The sequence below is a fragment of the Ranitomeya variabilis genome, chromosome 4, assembly GCF_051348905.1.
Source record: "Ranitomeya variabilis isolate aRanVar5 chromosome 4, aRanVar5.hap1, whole genome shotgun sequence".
Lineage (NCBI taxonomy): Eukaryota > Metazoa > Chordata > Amphibia > Anura > Dendrobatidae > Ranitomeya > Ranitomeya variabilis.
In genome coordinates this window covers 290,884,501-290,909,268 of record NC_135235.1, presented here as the reverse complement: position 1 = coordinate 290,909,268, position 24,768 = coordinate 290,884,501, and the positions used below count along the sequence as shown (strand labels likewise).

Sequence of the window (24,768 nt, the reverse complement as noted above, 5' to 3'; positions counted from 1 at the left end):
GTACTGCAGTGCACAGGCGCCGGGCCTCTCTGACCTTTCCTGGTGCCTGCGCACTGCAGTACTTTGCTCTGCTCTCCACAGGGCAGACAAAGTACGCCTACGGCGGAGCGTGAAGACAAGAAGAGGACGTCATCGTAAGAAGATGGGAGGCCCGGACCGGACCGCGACACCCATCGGATCGGAAGAGAACCGGGACCGCCCCTGGGTGAGTATAATATAACCTCTTTTTCTCATCTTTCAGGATACATCAGAGGCTTATCTACAGCATTACAGAATGCTGTAGATAAGCCCCTGATGCTGGTGGGCTTAGCTCACCTTCGATTTTGGGGGTGACAGGTTCCCTTTAACAGTGTCAATGAGATGCTGGGAGTTGTTACCAGCCACCATCAGACTGCGGACCATACAGGAACCACAGTACTGATAAAACGCCGGCAGGATCACAAATAAATATTACCTTTATAAGTGACATCTTCTCTGATTGAAGTTGTTCCGATCGCTTTTGTCTCCATGTAGCACAAATGCCATGATGAGATTTCACTTCCACAGTCTTTGCAGACATCCTTTTCTCCGTCTTCAGCAGCACTTTCCCACACTGTGCCCTTAATATAAAGGTATTCTACTGCCCCTGGATAAATAATTGCCCCTCACTTTGCTTCCTGTGCAAAATACCCACTCACAAACACTGCCGCCCTTCAAAATATCCCCTCCACCCTGCCTCTTTGTATAATACCACCAACGCTGCCTTTTCCATAGAATACTCCTCTCTATAATGTCCCCCTCTATAATATCCCCCACACACCCCTCTCCATATCTCCCCCAAACTGCCTTTTTCCATATCCTCCCCCAACCCACTGCCCCTCGCTATAATATGCCCCCTTTCCAAGCTTCCCTCAATTGCCCCATTACGTGCCCTTATAGTAACACAACCCTCCCCTCTCATTTAAAATAACATGACATTTAATCTTCAGCTCTTCCATGGAGCGCTTACTGCGCCGGACACCTCCTCTGCCCGTGCGGCCCCTGCGCCGGACGCCCCCTCTGCCCGTGCGGCCCCTGCGCCGGACGCCTCCTCTGCCCCTGCGGCGGACGCCCCCTCTGCCCGTGCGGCCCCTGCGCCGGACGCCTCCTCTGCCCTTGCGGCCCCTGCGCCGGACGCCTCCTCTGCCTGTGCGACCCTTGTGCCAGCAGCAGTATGATGACGTCAACAGCATGCTTTCCTCACTATTCTGCTGCAGGTTTGGGCCGGTACCGACACGAGCCTCTGCCCTAGTCCTGGCGCCACACTGTTTAAATGCATTCGCATCCGAAAGAGGTGAATATATTTGAGTATGGGAAGAAGGAGCTGGTGCATCCTGGACGGCTCCGAGGGCCGCACAACATCCTTTGGCGGGCCGTATTTTGGTATGGCATGATTATGTATATTTTCAAGAGTAAAGAAGGTGCGGGTTTTTGGGAAGCGAATTTTGCGATAAGCTGCTTCAAATTTCCATGTCCATCGCAGACCAAATGAAGCATTAGTTTTCTTTTTTTCCTGTATGTGTGGACTTGCCTGGTTCTTCAAAGCAAAGGACACTGTTTGTTGTACTCAGGCTTTTAGTAAAAGGACAGGGATATAAATGTCTTAATTGTTTTGACTCCCGATTGCCCGCCGCCAAACATTTCTTCAGACAATAGAAATTCTTACCTAAACTGAATCCATCATCTGATACATTGCACATCGCTGATTGTAAGCAAACAACCTGCTCATAACGTCCAGAGTCACGTGAAGGTCTCCTCTTTGTCTGGCCCGAAGTGTTTGACCATAGGTGCAGAATAATAGCATTCACCAATCATTTATAGTTCACTGGCCAACGGACAAAACAATACGCTTAATGGCGTCCTGGTTTTTAAGAGTTTGGAGAAGAGAAACGCTTGAAATTTAGTTTTTCTCGAGGTGTTAGCGGGTTGGGGAAACCCAAATCGAGCAACAAAAAATTGCACATCTATTGTATCAAAGGTGAAAAACTTAGGTGGGAGAGGGGGTGATTTAAAAAAAAAAAAAAAAAAATCTCATCTTGCTTGTTGGTTGCTTGCGGAGCGTAATTCATGCTCCTCTGAGGTTATAGGGACCCACCTACATTTAGAGGAGTGAACTAGGTGTGCCTAGCAAACACTATGGATTTTGGAAGGGAGATGTGGGAAGGACTGCGAGTATTGACGGCGATAAAGAATGTTAGAGACATTGGAGACCACTGTCCTGATGGTGACATAAAAAAAAGCCAAATTCCTGTATAATAACGTCTCTTCTAATAGGTCAATAGCCTGAATGTAGCTTTTGCTGGAAACATTACTGTGCCAAAAATGAGATAAACATCTCTGTGTAATTATTGATTTTGCACGGTAGATTAGACATGGTGTTTCTTAAGGAAAATTAGATGGTGGTTGCAGCGCTAAGCTCAGGATTGTTCCACTAAAGACATTTTGAAATTTTATTTAGAGCTATTCTTCGGGGCAGGGGAGCACCAGGCATAAAATAAAGAGCCCAAACTGACCTCTTTTTACCTGGTGACATTTATTTTTATTTGGAGTAAATTTGGGGGATATAATATTAAAACTGGAGATGGAATACCCCATTGTGTTTTAAAATGCAATAGCTGTATTTTTAGAATGAATAAAAACCATTGTATTTGAATAAGTTTAATGATGACAGTAAACATGCAGAGCTTCTTGGCTGTGCGCTTTTGAAAATGAGAAGGGCTCTGCTCTGAAGCCTGCAGAATTATGAGTGCAGCTCTGGGGTATAATACAGGATGTAACTCAGGATCAGTAATGTATGTACACAGTGACTGCACCAGCAGAATAGTGAGTGCAGCTGTGGAGTATAATACAGGATGTAACTCAGGATCAGTAATGTATGTACACAGTGACTGCACCAGCAGAATAGTGAGTGCAGCTCTGGAATATAATACAGGATTTAACTCAGGATCAGTAATGCAATGTATGTACACAGTAACTGCACCAGCAGAATAGTGAGTGCAGTTCTGGGGTATAATACAGGATGTAACTCAGGATAAGTAATGCAATGTATGTACACAGTGACTGCACCAGCAGAATAGTGAGTGCAGCTCTGGAGTATAATGCAGGATGCAACTCAGGATCAGTAATGCAATGTATGTACACAGTGACTGCACCAGCAGACTAGTGAGTGCAGCTCTGGAGTATAATACACAATGTAACTCAGGATTAGTAATGTATGTACACAGTGACTGCACCAGCAGAATCGTGAGTGCAGCTCTGTGGCATAATACAGGATGTAACTCAGGATCAGTAATGTAATATATGTACAAAGTGACTGCACCAGCAGAATAGTGAGTGCAGCTCTGGAGTGTAATGCAGGATGTAACTCAGGATCAGTAATGCAATGTATGTACACAGTGACTGCACCAGCAGACTAGTGAGTGCAGCTCTGGAGTATAATACACAATGTAACTCAGGATCAGTAATGTATGTACACAGTGACTGCACCAGCAGAATCGTGAGTGCAGCTCTGGAGTATAATACAGGATGTAGCTCAGGATAAGTAATGCATGTACACAGTGACTGCACCAGCAGAATAGTGAGTGCAGCTCTGGGGTATAATACAGGATGTAACTCGGGATCAGTAATGTAATGTATGTACACAGTGACTGCACCAGCAGAATAGTGAGTGCAACTCTGGGGTATAATACAGGATGTAACTCAGGATCAGTAATGTAATGTATGTACACAGTGACTGCATCAGCAGAATAGTGAGTGCAGCTCTGGAGTATAATACAGGATGTAACTCAGGATCAGTACAGGATCAGTAATGTATGTACACAGTGACTGCACCAGCAGAATAGTGAGTGCAGCTCTGAGGTATAATGCATGATGTAACTCAGGATCAGTAATGTAATGTTTGTACACAGTGACTGCACCAGCAGAATAGTGAGTGCAGCTGTGGAGTATAATACAGGATGTAATCAGGATCAGTAATGTAATGTATGTACACAGTGACTGCACCAGCAGAATAGTGAGTGCAGCTCTGGAGTATAATACAGGATGTAGCTCAGGATCAGTAATGTAATGTATGTACACTGTGACTGCACCAGCAGAATAGTGAGTGCAGCTCTGGGGTATAATACAGGATGTAACTCGGGATCAGTAATGTAATGTATGTACACAGTGACTGCACCAGCAGAATAGTGAGTGCAGCTCTGGAGTATAATACAGGATGTAGCTCAGGATCAGTAATGTAATGTATGTACACTGTGACTGCACCAGCAGAATAGTGAGTGCAGCTCTGGGGTATAATACAGGATGTAACTCGGGATCAGTAATGTAATGTATGTACACAGTGACTGCACCAGCAGAATAGTGAGTGCAGCTCTGGGGTATAATACAGAATGTAACTCAGGATCAGTAATGTAATGTATGTACACAGTGACTGCACCAGCAGAATAGTGAGTGCAGCTCTGGGGTATAATGCATGATGTAACTCAGGATCAGTAATGTAATGTATGTACACAGTGACTGCACCAGCAGAATAGTGAGTGCAGCTCTGGAGTATAATACAGGATGTAACCCAGGATCAGTAATGTAATGTATGTACACAGTGACTGCACCAGCAGAATAGTGAGTGCAGCTCTGGGGTATAATACAGGATGTAACTCGGGATCAGTAATGTATGTACACAGTGACTGCACTAGCAGAATTATGAATGCAGTGCTGGTGTATAATACAGGATGTAACTCAGGATCAATATAGGATACATACTGTTGATAAAATGTGATTTTATAAAAACTACAGCTAGCAACCCAGTAAGTGACACATTGCTTGGGTGGGGGTCTCTGCCCCTCCATTATTCTGCTCTGAGATCAGGCGGCAAAATACTGGTTATATACAGTGGGGCAAAAAAGTATTTAGTCAGTCAGCAATAGTGCAAGTTCCACCACTTAAAAAGATGAGAGGCGTCTGTAATTTACATCATAGGTAGACCTCAACTATGGGAGACAAACTGAGAAAAAAAAATCCAGAAAATCACATTGTCTGTTTTTTTATCATTTTATTTGCATTTTATGGTGGAAAATGAGTATTTGGTCATAAACAAACAATCAAGATTTCTGGCTCTCACTGACCTGTAACTTCTTCTTTAAGAGTCTCCTCTTTCCTCCACTCATTACCTGTAGTAATGGCACCTGTTTAAACTTGTTATCAGTATAAAAAGACACCTGTGCACACCCTCAAACAGTCTGACTCCAAACTCCACTATGGTGAAGACCAAAGAGCTGTCAAAGGACACCAGAAACAAAATTGTAGCCCTGCACCAGGCTGGGAAGACTGAATCTGCAATAGCCAACCAGCTTGGAGTGAAGAAATCAACAGTGGGAGCAATAATTAGAAAATGGAAGACATACAAGACCACTGGTAATCTCCCTCGATCTGGGGCTCCACGCAAAATCCCACCCCGTGGGGTCAGAATGATCACAAGAACGGTGAGCAAAAATCCCAGAACCACGCGGGGGGACCTAGTGAATGAACTGCAGAGAGCTGGGACCAATGTAACAAGGCCTACCATAAGTAACACACTACGCCACCATGGACTCAGATCCTGCAGTGCCAGACGTGTCCCACTGCTTAAGCCAGTACATGTCCGGGCCCGTCTGAAGTTTGCTAGAGAGCATTTGGATGATCCAGAGGAGTTTTGGGAGAATGTCCTATGGTCTGATGAAACCAAACTGGAACTGTTTGGTAGAAACACAACTTGTCGTGTTTGGAGGAAAGAGAATACTGAGTTGCATCCATCAAACACCATACCTACTGTAAAGCATGGTGGTGGAAACATCATGCTTTGGGGCTGTTTCTCTGCAAAGGGGCCAGGACGACTGAAACGGGTACATGAAAGAATGAATGGGGCCATGTTTCGTGAGATTTTGAGTGCAAACCTCCTTCCATCAGCAAGGGCATTGAAGATGAAACGTGGCTGGGTCTTTCAACATGACAATGATCCAAAGCACACCGCCAGGGCAATGAAGGAGTGGCTTCGTAAGAAGCATTTCAAGGTCCTGGAGTGGCCTAGCCAGTCTCCAGATCTCAACCCTATAGAAAACCTTTGGAGGGAGTTGAAAGTCCATGTTGCCAAGCGAAAAGCCAAAAACATCACTGCTCTAGAGGAGATCTGCATGGAGGAATGGGCCAACATACCAACAACAGTGTGTGGCAACCTTGTGAAGACTTACAGAAAACGTTTGACCTCTGTCATTGCCAACAAAGGAGATATTACAAAGTATTGAGATGAAATTTTGTTTCTGACCAAATACTTATTTTCCACCATAATATGCAAATAAAATGATAAAAAAACAGACAATCTGATTTTCTGGATTTTTTTTTCTCAGTTTGTCTCCCATAGTTGAGGTCTACCTATGATGTAAATTACAGACGCCTCTCATCTTTTTAAGTGGTGGAACTTGCACTATTGCTGAATGACTAAATACTTTTTTGCCCCACTGTATTCCCATTATTTGGTGAAAACAAGATGAATGGTTGATATTGAGGACAAAAGTACAGGAGTAGGACACGTAGCGAGATTATTGTCACATGTTAATGTTTTCTGAGTAAGGAGGTAACAGGAGTCACAGAAAAACATCTGGTCTTTGGACAAACCCTTTAAATTTCCCTACAGCCTTACCAAAGGGGAATAATTTTATGCCGTGCCATTTATAACACTGCTTTAGTAAATCCGCCCTGTAGCCTCCAGGCATTTATTGCTATTTTGGATATTTCTTTAAAGTCTAGCATTCTGTAACCTTCACTACACACGCAAGGTATATACGGTATATATATTTTTAGTAAACAGTGAGTTTTTCTCTGGCTTTTAGGACTCAAGATAGAATTCCTTCTCAAAACCTCATCCTAAGGCTAAGATCACACGAGCAAATAAAGAAAACAAACTTTTTTCTTCCGTATTGTCATATGACAGACATCCATATTTACGTATCAGCAGTTATTAACACATCCAATTTCCTATATTAAAGAATTGCATAGCCTCTGTAAAAGTCGGATGACCCCTGTGGGATACTTTTTTTTCTTTACTGCAGACAAAACTAGTGCATACTGCGATTTATTTATTCTTTTTTTTTTTTTAATGCAACGATTTAGGCCGTAAGAAAAAAGTCAAAGAATAACAGTCGGCTGAGCGTTGTCCAGTTTTTTGTTTTTTTTTCCCTCAGACACCACCTGTCCTGAAAATACAGTTGTGTAACACTAGTTTAAGGGCTCGTGCGCATGACCATATTTTTAGTCTGGCAAAACATTTGATCGCATTAAGAATCAATGTTGTTCTCCGAGGTTGCGCACTTGTCCGGTGCAGTCGGAGGAAAAAATCTCTGCATGCCTGAGTTTGATCTGATGCAAGTCAATGAGTCCATGGAAAGCATCGGACTGCACTCGGATGACATCTGAGTGCAGCTCTATTTCCACAATGGAGAAGATGGAGACATTTGTTTCTTCTTCTAACACTCTGATCAAACGTTTACGTCCAGCCGTAGCAGGAACTATCCGTCTCCTCTGTGATTGTGTGTGTAGCTGGGAGTTTCATGTGTCGCAGCCTTTGTGGGAGTGATCTCGGCACTCGTGGCATACCAGTCTGGCTTTTCTTGTAGGTAAATATTGCTGTGATCTGTGCACGGTCGTGTGGAAGTTGCGTCTCGGCTACCCGTCTATCGTCAGGTGAGCACGGCAGGAGGTGGGTTTAGCAGAAAGCTGGGTTTATGAATTAATAACACAATGAAGTTTTTTAAAATGGATAATTTGGGGGTAGTGGCCATAAGGAAGGTGTTCTTCTCCATATGTCAGGGCAGACATTAGCAGCAGGCAGCTGACCACACAGTAGGTGTGGGCTCGATCGCCTGCAGGGAAGATTGAGAGGCTGAGATCTGTCATGCTTCATCCATCGCTCACAGCTAGCACTTTGCAGAATACATTGCAGTCTTGGCAGGGCTCGACTGCCACGTTTAAGTCCGGATCAGCCTACAGATGAAGCCGAGCAGCAGCAGCTCACATCTATTGTCGTTGGGAAGCTTCTTTTAAGGCAAGATTTTTTACTCCTTTTTCCTTTCATGCACGGTTTGCTGCTAATGACAACTGTTTTGGAAAAAGTTCTTGGAAAAACTTGTGATTTTCCTTCCGCTTGCTTTGTGTGCTCTCGGGCCGTACAGGTTTGTCTACTGGTCAGTAAATGAGGTTGGCCAATGGTGAGGGTTGGTCAGAAGGGTTAAAGCCACTCATTATACATCCATTAAATTATTCGGGAAATTTGTCATGTTTTTAAACTTTGCATTTAAGATTGGAGTCCCTTGTTAATTGCAGATTGCTGAGGGTTTGGGTGATGAAACCCCTGTTGGGGGACAGCATCCATTCAAGTGAATGGGCTGAGGTCGGCAAAAACCGAGCTGCAGCACCCTAATGCCCTATTTATACGGTGGAAGGCCAGATCCAGAGAAGCATATGCAAAATTGTCTGTTTTTGTGCACAAATTTTTAATTTTTTTCTGTCTTTGTGCTTTTTTGTATGTCTGTTCTTGACATCTGTTTTTTTTTTACATCTGCAATGAAACAATAATAAAAGGCCTGATGCAATTTTCCATATAATCTTTGCATTGTTTATTTGTTTTAAATTACGGTAAGTTACCGTATGTAGATTGGGGTTACGTAAAAAAATAAATAAAGTAGCTCATATTACTTTTTTTTTTTTTACGTGGTAGTGAAAACTGGGAAACGGAAGATCGCACAATAGGGTTTTAAGTGTTAAAACAATACAGAAACCATCATGGAGCTGATCACCTGGTGTTGTTGCAACAAAGCAACATGTACCGAATGCATATATCAGCTACTGCAGGACACAGTCCAAAGGACTTAGAATAAAACATATCCAGGTGAAGTGTAACTGGATGTGCTGCTGATAGTTATATCCAATGAATATGTTCCTTGAAAACTTTATTTTTAACATGTTTACAAAGTCAACACGCTTCAAGGTCAATTCAAGACCTCTTCATCAGGTTTTTGTCACCCGGATATGGTTTTTTTCATGTGGTCGCTCAATTACATTCCTTTTTCTGTTCTGTGAAGGGGATCGGTATTTCAATCAGCAGAACTTCCTGTATGTTAAAAAAAAACAACAAAAAAAAACCAATGGCATGGACTGTACCAGTAAAGTTCTTAACAGGGGGACAGAATTTCCTATCACAGTTAATGATGATGATTAGACAGCTCCTCTCACTTATAATGTGGATGATAACCGCCATCAACTTTTTTGTTGTTATTGAACGTAGTTGGAATGTTCTGTTTTCATATCAATGTTGTTAAAGCACAATAAACCTATTTAAAGAGAAAACAAAATGTGGATGATGGTGTGAAAGGATATTTACAACTTAATTTCTTACTTGGGAGACTATAGAGTAAAGGCCCCGTCACACATAGCGAGATCGCTAGCGAGATCGCTGCTGAGTCACAAGTTTTGTGACGCAACAGCGACCTCAGTAGCGATCTCGCTATGTGTGACACGTACCAGCGATCAGGCCCCTGCTGCGAGATCGCTGGTCGTGTCGGAATGGCCTGGACCTTTTTTTGGTCGTTGAGGTCCCGCTGACAACGCTGAATCGGTGTGTGTGACACCGATCCAGCGATGTCTTCACTGGTAACCAGGGTAAACATCGGGTTACTAAGCGCAGGGCCGTGCTTAGTAACCCGATGTTTACCCTGGTTACCAGCGTAAATGTAAAAAAAAACAAACAGTACATACTCACCATCTGATGTCCGTCAGGTCCCTTGCTTCCTGCTCTGACTGAGTGCCGCCGTACAGTGAGAGCACGGCACAGCAGTGACGTCACCGCTGCGCTCTGCTCAGCCTCTCACTGTACGGCGGCACTCAGTCAGAGCAGGAAGCGGACGGCAAGGGACCTGACGGACATCAGATGGTGAGTATGTACTGTTTGTTTTTTTTTACATTTACGCTGGTAACCAGGGTAAACATCGGGTTACTAAGCGCGGCCCTGCGCTTAGTAACCCGATGTTTACCCTGGTTACCCGGGTGCTGCAGGGGGACTTCGGCATCGTTGAAGACAGTTTCAACGATGCCGAAGTCGTTCCCCTGATCGTTGGTCGCTGGAGAGAGCTGTCTGTGTGACAGCTCCCCAGCGACCACACAGCGAGTTACCAACGATCACGGCCAGGTCGTATCGCTGGTCGTGATCGTTGGTAAATCGCTATGTGTGACGGGGCCTTAAAGGACAGTCCACCTTGCGGGCCGGGCTGGCATTGTCCCTAGCTGCCCATGGGATGCTGTGCAGAAACGTCAGAGTTTTGTAGATTTTATCAGAGGGTGAAATTTGTGAATCAAGATGAAGGCTGAAAAGAAGCAAAACATGGGCTTTAGGTGTGGATGTAAATACACTATGTGTAAGAAGTATAGATTGTGACAATCAGTTGGGGGTGCAGGGACGGGAAGAAAAAAATATTTTGCTGGACTACTTTAAAAATGAGGTAGACACACAATGAGAACTCCTTCAATGACAGAAAAAAATCAAGAGTATTTGATATCAGCAGTAAATTTCTTACTGTATTGTTAAAGTACTTACATTGGCTAAAAGCGGTGTGTAGACGAGAGGAAAAGTGCTCGGTCCCATACACCCTCAGCTGAGCGTACGCTTTTATGGGGCAGTTACGATAAAAGGGTTGTCTGGTAACAGTATGTTGATGACCTATATATTTTGGATAGGTCACCAATATTAGATCTGTGGCGATCCAACACCTGGCACCTCTACCAATCTGCCACTCCTAGCTCCGGCGTCCGGATGTAAATGTACTTAATGGAGCTGCATTCATTGTACAGTGGGCACTGCCGGGTACAGCAGAACAGCTGTTCTCTTGAATAGGAGCTGTTCTCCAGTACTCTACAGCAGCTGCTACACACAGAGCGCAGCACCATTCAGTATGGCAGGGCTCGACTGCCACGTTTAAGTCCGGATCAGCCTACAGATGAAGCCGAGCAGCAGCTCACAGCCATTGTCCTTAGGAAGCTTCTTTTAAGGCAAGTTTTCTTACTCCTTTTTCCTTTCATGCACAGTTTGCTGCTAATGACAACTGTTTTGGAAAAAGGTCTTGGAAAAACTCGTGATTTTCCTTCCACTTGCTTTGTGTGCTCTTGGGCCGTACAGGTTTGTCTACTGGTCAGTAAATGAGGTTGGCCATTGGTGAGGGTTGGTCAGAAGGGTTATGTTCTGTTTTCATATCAATGTTGTTAAAGCACAATAAACATATTTAAAGTTAAAAAAAAAATGTGGATGAGGGTGTGAAAGGATATTTACAATTTAATTTCTTACTTGGGAGACTATAGAGGAAAGGACAGTCCACCTTGCGTTGATGACCTATATATTTTGGATAGGTCACCAATATCAGATCTGTATCGATCCAACACCCGACACCTCTACCAATCTGCTGCTCCTAGCTCCAGCGTCCGGATGTAAATGTACTTAATGGAGCTGCATTCATTGTATAGTGGGCGCTGCCGGGTACAGCAGAACAGCTGTTCTCTTGAATAGGAGCTGTTCTCCAGTACTCTACAGCGGCAGCTACACACTGAGTGCAGCACCATTCAGTATGTTTACATTCGTCCTCGGCAGCTTAGAACAGCTGTTCTCTCGAATAGGAGCTGTTCTCCAGTGCTCTACAGCAGCAGCTACACACTGAGCGCAGCACCATTCAGTATGTTTACCTCCATCCTCCGCAGCTTAGAACAGCTGTTCTCTAGAATAGGAGCTGTTCTCCAGTGCTCTACAGCTGCAGCTACACACTGAGCGCAGCAATATTCGGTATGTTTACATCCTTCCTCCGCAGGTTAGAACAGCTGTTCTCTAGTACTCTACAACGGCGGCTACGCACTGAGCACAGCACCATTCAGTATGTTTACATCCATCCTCCGCAGGTTAGAACAGCTGTTCTCCAGTACTCTACAGCGGCAGCTACACACTGAGTGCAGCACCATTCAGTATGTTTACATCCTTCCTCCGCAGCTTAGAACAGCTGTTCTCTAGAATAGGAGCTGTTCTCCAGTGCTCTACAGCTGCAGCTACACACTGAGCGCAGCACCATTCAGTATGTTTACATCCGTCCTCCGCAGCTTAGAACAGCTGTTCTCTTGAATAGGAGCTGTTCTCCAGTACTCTACAGCGGCAGCTACACACTGAGTGCAGCACCATTCAGTATGTTTACATCCGTCCTTCGCAGGTTAGAACAGCTGTTCTCCAGTTCTCTACAGCAGCAGCTACACACTGAGCGCAGCACCATTCAGTATGTTTACATCTGTCCTCTGCAGCTTAGAACAGCTGTTCTCTTGAATAGGAGCTGTTCTCCAGTGCTCTACAGCAGCAGCTACACACTGAGTGCAGCACCATTCAGTATGTTTACATCCATCCTCCGCAGGTTAGAACAGCTGTTCTCCAGTACTCTACAGCGGCAGCTACACACTGAGTGCAGCACCATTCAGTATGTTTACATCCTTCCTCCGCAGCTTAGAACAGCTGTTCTCTAGAATAGGAGCTGTTCTCCAGTGCTCTACAGCTGCAGCTACACACTGAGCGCAGCACCATTCAGTATGTTTACATTCGTCCTCCGCAGCTTAGAACAGCTGTTCTCTTGAATAGGAGCTGTTCTCCAGTACTCTACAGCGGCAGCTACACACTGAGTGCAGCACCATTCAGTATGTTTACATCCGTCCTTCGCAGGTTAGAACAGCTGTTCTCCAGTTCTCTACAGCAGCAGCTACACACTGAGCGCAGCACCATTCAGTATGTTTACATCTGTCCTCTGCAGCTTAGAACAGCTGTTCTCTTGAATAGGAGCTGTTCTCCAGTGCTCTACAGCAGCAGCTACACACTGAGTGCAGCACCATTCAGTATGTTTACATCCATCCTCCGCAGGTTAGAACAGCTGTTCTCCAGTACTCTACAGCGGCAGGTACACACTGAGCACAGCACCATTCAGTATGTTTACATCCATCCTCCGCAGGTTAGAACAGCTGTTCTCCAGTACTCTACAGCGGCAGCTACACACTGAGTGCAGCACCATTCAGTATGTTTACATCCATCCTCCGCAGGTTAGAACAGCTGTTCTCCAGTACTCTACAGCGGCAGCTACACACTGAGTGCAGCACCATTCAGTATGTTTACATCCTTCCTCCGCAGGTTAGAACAGCTGTTCTCTAGTACTCTACAACGGCGGCTACGCACTGAGCACAGCACCATTCAGTATGTTTACATCCATCCTCCGCAGGTTAGAACAGCTGTTCTCCAGTACTCTACAGCGGCAGCTACACACTGAGTGCAGCACCATTCAGTATGTTTACATCCTTCCTCCGCAGCTTAGAACAGCTGTTCTCTAGAATAGGAGCTGTTCTCCAGTGCTCTACAGCTGCAGCTACACACTGAGCGCAGCACCATTCAGTATGTTTACATCCGTCCTCCGCAGCTTAGAACAGCTGTTCTCTTGAATAGGAGCTGTTCTCCAGTACTCTACAGCGGCAGCTACACACTGAGTGCAGCACCATTCAGTATGTTTACATCCGTCCTTCGCACCTTAGAACAGCTGTTCTCTAGAATAGGAGCTGTTCTCCAGTACTCTACAGCGGCAGGTACACACTGAGCACAGCACCATTCAGTATGTTTACATCCATCCTCCGCAGGTTAGAACAGCTGTTCTCCAGTACTCTACAGCGGCAGCTACACACTGAGTGCAGCACCATTCAGTATGTTTACATCCATCCTCGGCAGCTTAGAACAGCTGTTCTCTCGAATAGGAGCTGTTCTCCAGTGCTCTACAGCAGCAGCTACACACTGAGCGCAGCACCATTCAGTATGTTTACATCTGTCCTCTGCAGCTTAGAACAGCTGTTCTCTTGAATAGGAGCTGTTCTCCAGTGCTCTACAGCAGCAGCTACACACTGAGTGCAGCACCATTCAGTATGTTTACCTCCATCCTCCGCAGCTTAGAACAGCTGTTCTCTAGAATAGGAGCTGTTCTCCAGTGCTCTACAGCTGCAGCTACACACTGAGCGCAGCAATATTCGGTATGTTTACATCCGTCCTCCGCAGCTTAGAACAGCTGTTCTCTTGAATAGGAGCTGTTCTCCAGTACTCTACAGTGGCAGCTACACACTGAGTGCAGCACCATTCAGTATGTTTACATCCGTCCTTCGCACCTTAGAACAGCTGTTCTCTAGAATAGGAGCTGTTCTCCAGTACTCTACAGCGGCAGGTACACACTGAGCACAACACCATTCAGTATGTTTACATCCATCCTCCGCAGGTTAGAACAGCTGTTCTCCAGTACTCTACAGCGGCAGCTACGCACTGAGTGCAGCACCATTCAGTATGTTTACATCCATCCTCCGCAGGTTAGAACAGCTGTTCTCCAGTACTCTACAGCGGCAGCTACACACTGAGTGCAGCACCATTCAGTATGTTTACATCCTTCCTCCGCAGCTTAGAACAGCTGTTCTCTAGAATAGGAGCTGTTCTCCAGTGCTCTACAGCTGCAGCTACACACTGAGCGCAGCACCATTCAGTATGTTTACATCCGTCCTCCGCAGCTTAGAACAGCTGTTCTCTTGAATAGGAGCTGTTCTCCAGTACTCTACAGCGGCAGCTACACACTGAGTGCAGCACCATTCAGTATGTTTACATCCATCCTCCGCAGGTTAGAACAGCTGTTCTCCAGTACTCTACAGCGGCAGCTACACACTGAGTGCAGCACCATTCAGTATGTTTACATCCATCCTCCGCAGGTTAGAACAGCTGTTCTCCAGTACTCTACAGCGGCAGCTACACACTGAGTGCAGCACCATTCAGTATGTTTACATCCTTCCTCCGCAGGTTAGAACAGCTGTTCTCCAGTACTCTACAGCGGCGGCTACGCACTGAGCACAGCACCATTCAGTATGTTTGCATCCATCCTCCGCAGGTTAGAACAGCTGTTCTCCAGTACTCTACAGCGGCAGCTACACACTGAGTGCAGCACCATTCAGTATGTTTACATCCTTCCTCCGCAGCTTAGAACAGCTGTTCTCTAGAATAGGAGCTGTTCTCCAGTACTCTACAGCGGCAGGTACACACTGAGCACAACACCATTCAGTATGTTTACATCCATCCTCCGCAGGTTAGAACAGCTGTTCTCCAGTACTCTACAGCGGCAGCTACACACTGAGTGCAGCACCATTCAGTATGTTTACATCCATCCTCCGCAGGTTAGAACAGCTGTTCTCCAGTACTCTACAGCGGCAGCTACACACTGAGTGCAGAACCATTCAGTATGTTTACATCCTTCCTCCGCAGGTTAGAACAGCTGTTCTCCAGTACTCTACAGCGGCGGCTACGCACTGAGCACAGCACCATTCAGTATGTTTACATCCATCCTCCGCAGGTTAGAACAGCTGTTCTCCAGTACTCTACAGCGGCAGCTACACACTGAGTGCAGCACCATTCAGTATGTTTACATCCTTCCTCCGCAGCTTAGAACAGCTGTTCTCTAGAATAGGAGCTGTTCTCCAGTGCTCTACAGCTGCAGCTACACACTGAGCGCAGCACCATTCAGTATGTTTACATCCGTCCTCCGCAGCTTAGAACAGCTGTTCTCTTGAATAGGAGCTGTTCTCCAGTACTCTACAGCGGCAGCTACACACTGAGTGCAGCACCATTCAGTATGTTTACATCCGTCCTTCGCACCTTAGAACAGCTGTTCTCTAGAATAGGAGCTGTTCTCCAGTACTCTACAGCGGCAGGTACACACTGAGCACAGCACCATTCAGTATGTTTACATCCATCCTCCGCAGGTTAGAACAGCTGTTCTCCAGTACTCTACAGCGGCAGCTACACACTGAGTGCAGCACCATTCAGTATGTTTACATCCATCCTCCGCAGGTTAGAACAGCTGTTCTCCAGTACTCTACAGCGGCAGCTACACACTGAGTGCAGCACCATTCAGTATGTTTACATCCTTCCTCCGCAGCTTAGAACAGCTGATAAGTGGCGGTTTTGAATGTCCTACAGATAGGTCATCAGTATATTCTGAGCAGACAACCTATTTTTGTCTGGTTTTTGAGGCATACGCCTGACCTTTCCCCTGTAAACTTACTGTCTAGCTCATCCATGATTAAAGAGGAAAGATTGTTCCATACTATGACCTTTCTATTTAGGAGTTTATTGTCAAGGTTGCTATTCTTATCCTTTACTGCTTTGATACAATGCTATAAACTAGTTTTTTTTTTTATATCTCTTGTTAATGTATAATTTTGGATTATATGCCGTGTACGTATATATTTATTTATGTATATCATGTAATCTTGTTTTTGCCACCTCCGTAGGATTTCCTGAGGCCACCAGCAAAGAAAAGGAGATCAGCCATGGGAGCCTTTGGGTTGACATTGCATTGAGCGGAGTTGCATCGCTGAGGCCTTTGCTGGTCAGACAGATGATCCTTTGGACTTGTCTATAACCACCAAGATGCCGTCTGGTAATTCCCAAGCACCAGATGACTGTAAGAATGTTGTATCTCAGGATAAAGCGAAGGGGAAGGTGCCGTATCACCATGGACCTCTGTTCCCTCACCGGGCCGAGAAGATTATAATCACCCGCAGTGATAGCGTTCCCGAAGAGCACGTATTGCAGATCACCATCACAGAGACAACGGTCATCGAGTCTGACCTAGGAGTCTGCAATTCCCGGGCGCTCATCTACCTCTCACTATGGTTTTTCTTCAGCTTCTGTACACTTTTCCTGAATAAATACATTCTCACCTTACTGGAAGGAGAGCCAAGCATGCTCGGTAGGTTTGCCTTTTTTGCATTTACTTTTTGGCAATCTAAAGCTAGAAATTTGCTGTGAGTCGCTGTGTAAAATTTTTTGAGTGTTTTGGTCTTTTTCCCCTCAGCACTCTACAGAAATGAAAGTTGTCTCCTAGAGCCATCCAACTTGTTCAGGTTCACACATGATTTATTGTTGCAGATAAATTCAGAGAAAGATTCCTAAAAAAGAAATGTATTTGCTTTTACAAACAATGCGATGGGTTTTGTCTAGTATTGCTGCTCAGTCCTGTGTCTAGAGTTGTAGCTGTCCGTCTTTTCTCTTTTTGAAAATATTTGGTTTCACATATGAATAAAGGAAAAACTCATTCTACAATATATTTTTAAATCTCTGAAATGTGGCATACCTCTGTTGTTCCTTCTGAAAATGTATAACTGACGGATGATAGCAGTGTGAACGTAGTCAGGACACCCCCATCTGTGCTAAATAGACTACGAGGGACACTCCATTTGGCAAGAAAATGGCAATAGTCATTGCTATTGCCATAATAGTATTGATGAGGAGAATCCTATTGCATGGTCATTTTTACCGCAAAGTATACAAAAAGTAAAAAATTGTACCCAAATAATGTCAGAATTGTTGGTGTTTTTTCGCAGTTTCAGCACACTTGGAATTTTATCACCATTTTTCTCGTACACTATGTGGTAAAATAAATATAGTCTTTCAAAAGAAAAACTCGTCCTGCAAAAAACGAGCCCTGATATGTCTATGTGGAGAGAATAATAAGAACTTTGGCTCCGGAAAGAAGGGGAGGAAAAAATGGAAATTGGCCCCGTCGTGAACGGGTTAAAGGGACACTGTCACCTGAATTTGGAGGGAACAATCTTTAGCCATAGGGGCGGGGTTTTCGGGTGTTTGATTCACCCTTTCCTTACCCGCTGGCTGCAATATGGGATTGAAGTTCATTCTCTGTCCTCCGTAGTACATGCCTGCACAAGGAAATCTTGCCTTGCGCAGGCGTGTACTATGGAGGACAGAGAATGAACTCCAATCCCATATTGCAGCCAGCATGCAGCCAGCGGGTAAGGAAAGGGTGAATCAAACACCCGAAAACCCCGCCCCTATGGCTAAAGATTGTTCCCTCCAAATTCAGGTGACAGTGTCCCTTTAAGGGGAGTCAGTCAGTATAGTGTTGTAAGGAAGCTCGGGCGATCCACCCTCTTATTCCTGATTGACGGCTTTGGCTTTACAGGAACCAGAGAATGGCCAACAAGGAAATCAAGGAGTTGGGAAGGGGCACTGATCTGTTTGGCCACGACATGGGGACACCGAGTGTTTGACAAGTTATTTTGTGCTGTCAGACTCCTTTGAATATCATATGCAAATTCCGGACATATTTTCACAATGTGCAAAGCCATTTGACTTGATGTTTTTCATTTATTTTGTGCATTCTGGCTCTGGCTTTCCAGCAGCTTCAGGTATTAAAGTTGAGTTTAAGGAGGTTGTCCACCACAAGGATATTGCTGATCTGTTTTTAAGATAGGTCATCAATATTGTATTGGTAGGAATTTGACATCCATTATGGGGTTTTGCAGTTGGTGGAAGTCCTCAATGTGCCAGAACTGCTCAGCCCCCTGCACTATATAGTGACCGTTTTCGGATATTGTAGCTCAGCACCTACTAAAGTGACTTATAAGAGACTGCTTAGCCCAAAAACAACCGCTACACAGGGTTCGGAGATGTGCACTCAGCATGTCGGGAAACCAGCTGATCCGTTTTGGTGCTAGATGTCCTGTGGTCTAATATTTTGGACAATCTGGAACCTAGTATTAAGGTGTCTGTACCCTTCAAGTAGAAGTCAGCTGAACGATCATTCGGCCTACCACTATTACTCCTGTACACATGCACGTAACTGAGAGTGCACGTGCCATCAGTAGAAAAAGGGGGTGCTATGGTGCGTCACCTACCATGAAGGATTAGGCATGGTATCCGCTCTCTCCCTTGACATCTACTTGTAATTGGAGACGTTTTATACCCTAATCTAGTTTTTCAGGGGCAGGGACAATCGAGTTTTGGACACCCTGCATATTGTGGCCCTGACCAGAGAGCTGGTTACAGATGGGTCACCATCGGAGGACTGACCCATCTGCTACTGTCAATAATCTGAAGACCAGTCAAAAAGTCCCGTCACCATTGGCCACACCACCTAGCCTTGTAAACAAAGGCCCCAGGGGATGAACATTCATGGTAGTTTTCTGGGGTAAAACACATTCATTTGTTGCAAATTTTTTGTTCAATTTTGTAAATTGCTTAAAAATGTTACCACATTCTGCTTTTTGAGGCCTGTCTTGGATGTGACTAGGTCAGGCCGTCTAATTTAATGCAATTTACACTAATAATGTTCTCCAGTCCCTCACAGGAGGACATATCTGGCGAGGGCGTATGCCAGTTAAGAAACGTGCCTAATCCATTTAGTGTTGCCTTGCCTTGTACACGCATTGTACTCCAGCGAGCCTGTTCATTGGGACTGGCATGCACAATGCTGACCTGGATGATCCTGTTGTGCATTATTGGATGGCCGCCACACAAGGATGTCCGAGTTTTTGGATGAGGTGTAGGTGTAAGATACTGATGCCACCGTTGCTTTGCTCGGTAATTTCCACCTTGTGAGATTACATTACCGTCCCTGTGTTCTGCTGCCCTGCTGTGTTCCTGTATACTCAGGAAGTGAGTGCAATAGCCAAGGAGAACCAGACTAACCGGAAAGATGCCCCCTCGGGTTGTTTACCTGTATCTGGAAGACTGTGTGCTACTAAAACAATAATTCTTGCCAAGGAAAACATATGCAGATCTTTTCTTTTAGGTGGTACTTAGGTGGTACTGTGTTTTTTTTCCCGTTTGGTGATGACTGCAGCTTTGGGTGTTCATTGATTCCAATAATCAAATACCCTTCTGGGTGAGCATTATTTACAGTTGCTTGCAAAACTATTCACCCTCCTTGGATTTTTACCTACTTTGTTACATAGCGACCTGTGTTTAAATATTCTTGTAACCTGATTTGTGTGTGATGCATCAGCGCTAAATAGTCTTATTTGGTGAAGTGAGAAAAATGTAGGCATGAATTACTTTTATGGAATAAAAATTGGCATATGTATTCACACCTTTGGCGATGAAACATCTAACAATTTCCAGTGTAAACAATTACCTTCATAAGTCCCATGCTTAGTGATAGGACGTCTCCCTGTGTGCAATCTAAGTGTCACATATCGGCCAGTGTATCCACTTTTTACCTTTTCTGAAAGGCCACAGAGGCTGCAGCACCATTAACAAGAGGCTCCACTAACCAAACACCATGAAGATCAAGGAGATCTCCAAACAACACCATGAAGACCAAGGAGATCTCCAAACAACACCATGAAGACCAAGGAGATCTCCAAACAACACCATGAGGACCAAGGAGATCTCCAAACAACACCATGAAGACCAAGGAGATCTCCAAACAACACCATGAAGACCAAGGAGATCTCCAAACAACACCATGAAGACCAAGGAGATCTCCAAACAACACCATGAAGACCAAGGAGATCTCCAAACAAGTCAGGGGCAAAGTTGTTGAGAAGTACAAGTCAGGGTTGGGTTATAAAATAATATTCCAATCTCTGATGATCCCCCGGAGCACCATCAAACATTACATACGGTACATTATTATCAAATAGAAAGAACATGGTACCACAACAAACCTGCCAGGAGAGGGCCGTCCACCAAAACTCTCATCCCGGGTAAGGAGGGCATTAATCAGAGACAGCACAGAGACCAAAGCTAACCCTGAAGGAGCTGCAGAGTTCCCAAACAGAGACTGGAGTATCTGTTTATACAATAAGCTGTACACTCCATAGAGGTGGCCTTTATGGAAGAGTGGGCAGAAAAAAAGACTTTATTTGCACACAAAAATTGTAAGGCTCGTTTTGACTTTGCATGTGGGAGACTCCCCAAATGTATGGAGGAAGGTGCTATGGTCAGATTACCCCAAAATTGAACGTTTTGACCACCAAGGTAAACGCCTGTGTCTGGTGCCAAACCAACACAGCTCATTACCCTAAAAACACAATCCCCAGAGTGAAAAATGGTGGTTACCGCTTCATGCTGTGGGCATTAAGGACAGGGAAAATGGTCCAAATTAAGAGGAAGATTGAAGGTGTGAAATACAGGGATATTCTTGAGCAACACCTGTATCGGTCTGTCATTGATTTGAGACTGGGACGGAGGTTCGCCTTTAAACAAAACAATGTTTCAAAGCATACTGCTAAAGCAACACTGGAGAACTTTTCAGGGGAAATGTGTAAATGTTTTGGAGTGAACTAGTCAATGCCCAGACCTTAATCCAATTGAGAATCTGTGTTCAGACTTGAAAATTGCTGTTCACAAGAAGAAATTTGAAAGAGCTGGAGCGGTTTTGCATTTAGGAATGGGCAAAAATCCCAGTGGTGAGATGTAGAAAGCTCATAGAGACTTATCCAAAGGGACTTTTTGTAATTGCCATAAAAATAGGCTCTCCAAAATACTGACTTTATGGGGGTGACTAGTTATGCACACTGAAGTTTTCAGTTACCGTAGTTTGTGCTATTTGTTGTTTGCTTCACAATAAACAGAAACCCAAATGTTCACAGTTGAAGGCATGTTCTTTACATGAACTGATCCAACCCTCAAAAAAAAACTGTGAAATTCCAGGTTGTGCTGTAGCGAAATATGAAAAATGCAAAGAGGTGAATACTTTTGCAAGCCACTGTAGCCGTTTTGCGGTGTAATTGTGTAATTATTTTTTTTTTATATCGGGTTCCTCACTTTAACAGCCCCTTGTTATTGAACAGTTCTGGTGGTAGTTAGTTTACTGCTGTCATGACCAGACAACAGGGTATTACGTGAGCTGGTCATATACATTAGTCTTATGTCTTCTGACCCCGCTGATCTAGCCTGGTTCAGCTGACGATTACATTTATATGGTGGGATCGGCCAAATGATGGCCTGGAATGATGTCGATCAGACATGGCCGATCTCAGGCTACCGATCACATTGTTCTCCCTGAGATAAGCCGCCGGCTGACATGACAGCTGGCGGCTTTCTCATAGAGAACACAGGAGCGTTTGGTCGAACGATCACTCCTGTATATGGGAGAGTCGGCAAAGATGGCTGTCAACGGCATGATCTTTTGGCCGACAGCCATGTAATGTGTAAGACCGGATTTATTGTCTCAAGAATTGAGGGGGTCTTTACTTAAAGAAGTTGTCCACCACTTGGACAACTTTTTGTCATACTCCTCACTTGGGAGCGATAAAATATTAAAGCTTATACTTGCTTCCCGTTCTGGCGCCATTCCCGCAGTGTCGTGGAGTTATTTTCTTTTCTACGATATTCCCGCGGTGTCGGCACTCGTTCACCCCTGGGTTCCCGTGCTGTTGTTGTGACAAGTGACACCAGTGTCCAATCAGTGCTTGGGTCACTGTTCCCGACTACTGTCGAACTGAGCATGAAGAGGAAGTGAGAGATCCGCTGCAACCCGGACATCCTCTTCATGTTCAATTCGACAGAAGGCAGGGACAATGACGTTAGCGCTGCTTGTCATGAGTGGAGGAGCGGTGCCAAACTAGGAGGAAAGTATATATTTTGTATTTATTTATTTATTTTTATGATGAATTCTGGGCTAGTGGTGGGTGAACCCCTGGATGTTCGGATTCGGGAGAACAGGTAAAGAAAAGTTTTTCTCCATCGCCACATTGGGGGACACGGGACCGTGGGTGTATGCTGCCGCTGCCACTAGGAGGCTGACACTAAGTAAATACAAAAAGGGTTAGCTCCTCCTCTGCAGTATACACCGCCCACTGGCTCCGGATAATACCAGTTCTTGCTTAGTGTTCGTAGGAGGCACACTGTGTCTGTTTTTTTCAGACTTTATTTGTATGTTTATTTTTACCTTTTTGTGCAAAATGATGATGGGGCGACGGACCCTTTTAAGGGGGCCGATCTCCCCCAAAACATCAACAGGCGAGCACAGCGAGTTTCACCTCCCCGTATCCTCTCCTGCGACGTGGGATTTACGGCCGAGACCTTGCCCTGTGAAATCCTAGGGGAGCGAACCCTTAGGATACACAGAGGCCACCTTTCATATGCACAGTCCGGCTGCCCTCCCTCTGCTCCACCACTGAAGAACAGCTGTGCTGCATGGAGCTCCTTAGTCCCTCTCCACCTCCTCATCAAGAGGGTGGTGGATAGAGGGTTACTGCACCTCCCCTCATACTTCGCCTGAAGAGGACCATCAGCGGTCAGTCTTGCAGGGGTGGGAGTGGGGCTCCTGAGCGCACCGCGGGCTTGGCCACATCTTGCGGCCGGGCACTGCTAATTTAGTCCCCGTCTTCAGCCCCAGCTAGGCCGCTGCTATGCCCACAGCGCGCGTCACGCTCGAGGCCCTGCCTACCGGTTCAGCGGTTCTCGCACACTTCGAGGAGCGCTCCACATAATCTCGGCAGCCATCTTTGATGCAAGGAGCTTCTGGACGCCGGCTGAACTCCTCTTCTCCCGGTCAGCACAGCGCTGCGACAGGACCTGGGTAGGTGCTCTGCACGCTAACACAGGCCCTCCTCCTCCTGCACACAGAGTGCTCTGCTATTTTAGCTGCACATAAGTGCCCCACATCAGCCCTGTACGAAGGTTAGCAGGTACAACATGTCTCTGCCTAAACCCTCCAAAAAATCTGCAAAAACGTATACGGTGCTCTTCACTTCTTGCACGTCCTGTCAGGCTGCGCTACCAAGCGGGCATACTGCTCCGCTCTGTAATGCTTGTGACCCTAAATGCGCTCAGGAGCCCCCCGCCGCAAACGAGCCCGTGGTGACCAGTCCCCCTGAGTGGGCTTTGTCACTTTTGCAATCTGTGGCTTCTTTGACTAAAGCTATCGAGTCCCTCCAGGATCCATCCAGGAGCAGGACCACTAATCCGCCTATTCAGGAAATTTCCCCTATGGCTGCGGATTCTTCAGCCTGCAGGGGCCGCTCTCATTCTAGGCACAAGCGACCATCTAGGAAGCGCATCCATAGCTCGTCCCCCAGGCCCTCTGGTGCCTCGGCGTCCGTTAGCTCTGCTTCCCGCTCTCGCTCCCCAGGCACCTCTGATGGGCCTCTTGATCTGGAGTCGCCAGGTTATCAGACTACTATAGATAGTCTCATTGAGGCAGTCAACCAGTCCCTTCAGGTTGATGAGGAGCCTGCGACCTCCTATATGGATAATTTGGTGTCCTTCAAAAGGACCAAGCGTCCTCATAGGGTGTTTGCCAATCACCCGGAGTTCCAGGACATAGTCCAGCGACATAGGGAGCGTCCGGACAAACGCTTTGCAGGCCAGAGATCTCTGGAGTCCAAATATCCTTTTTCTTCTGATCTCTGCAAACAATGGACAGAATGTGGATCCTCCTGTTTCACGTTTGTCCTCTAAAACTCTCCTATCCGTGCCGGACAGATCTTCTATCAAAGATCCCACAGATCGCCTAGTTGACAGTCTCGCCCGTTCAGCGTTTGAGGCTTCTAGCTCGGCACTCTTTCCCTCCTTCGCTGCTACCTGGGTAGCCAAAGCCGTGACTTTTTGGGCAGACTCTCTGCATAAGACCTTACAGAACAGTGATCTTCCCTCTGACATAGCGGAGCTAGCAAATCAAATTTCATTGGCTGGCGATTACTTAGTAAACGCTTCCCTGGACGCGGCAAACTGCTCTGCACTTATGGCTTCAAACGCTGTTGCGATTAGGAAAGCACTATGCTTGAGAAACTGTCGAGCGGACTCCGCATCTAAAAAGTCCCTCGCGTCCCTTCCATATCTCAGTGGCCGCTTATTTGGTGAAAAGCTGGACAAGCTGATTTCAGACGCTACAGGAGGGA

The 24,768-nt window shown here is 45.6% G+C and overlaps 1 protein-coding gene across 2 annotated transcripts in view; it reads left to right on the top strand.

Annotated features, from left to right (window-relative positions):
* The window catches only part of SLC35E2B (solute carrier family 35 member E2B), a 51,349-nt gene that overhangs the window by 10,566 nt on the left and 16,015 nt on the right, over nt 1–24,768 (top strand). Inside the window, exons 1-2 of one of the 2 annotated variants that reach the window (XM_077250174.1) lie at nt 7,617–7,725; nt 16,408–16,868. In XM_077250174.1, coding sequence (XP_077106289.1) covers nt 16,547–16,868 — 322 coding nt within the window. In that variant the 5' untranslated portion in view covers nt 7,617–7,725; nt 16,408–16,546. Of the gene's footprint in view, nt 1–7,616; nt 7,726–16,407; nt 16,869–24,768 lie in introns of those variants that run through there. The other variant, XM_077250173.1, reaches the window with a different exon arrangement.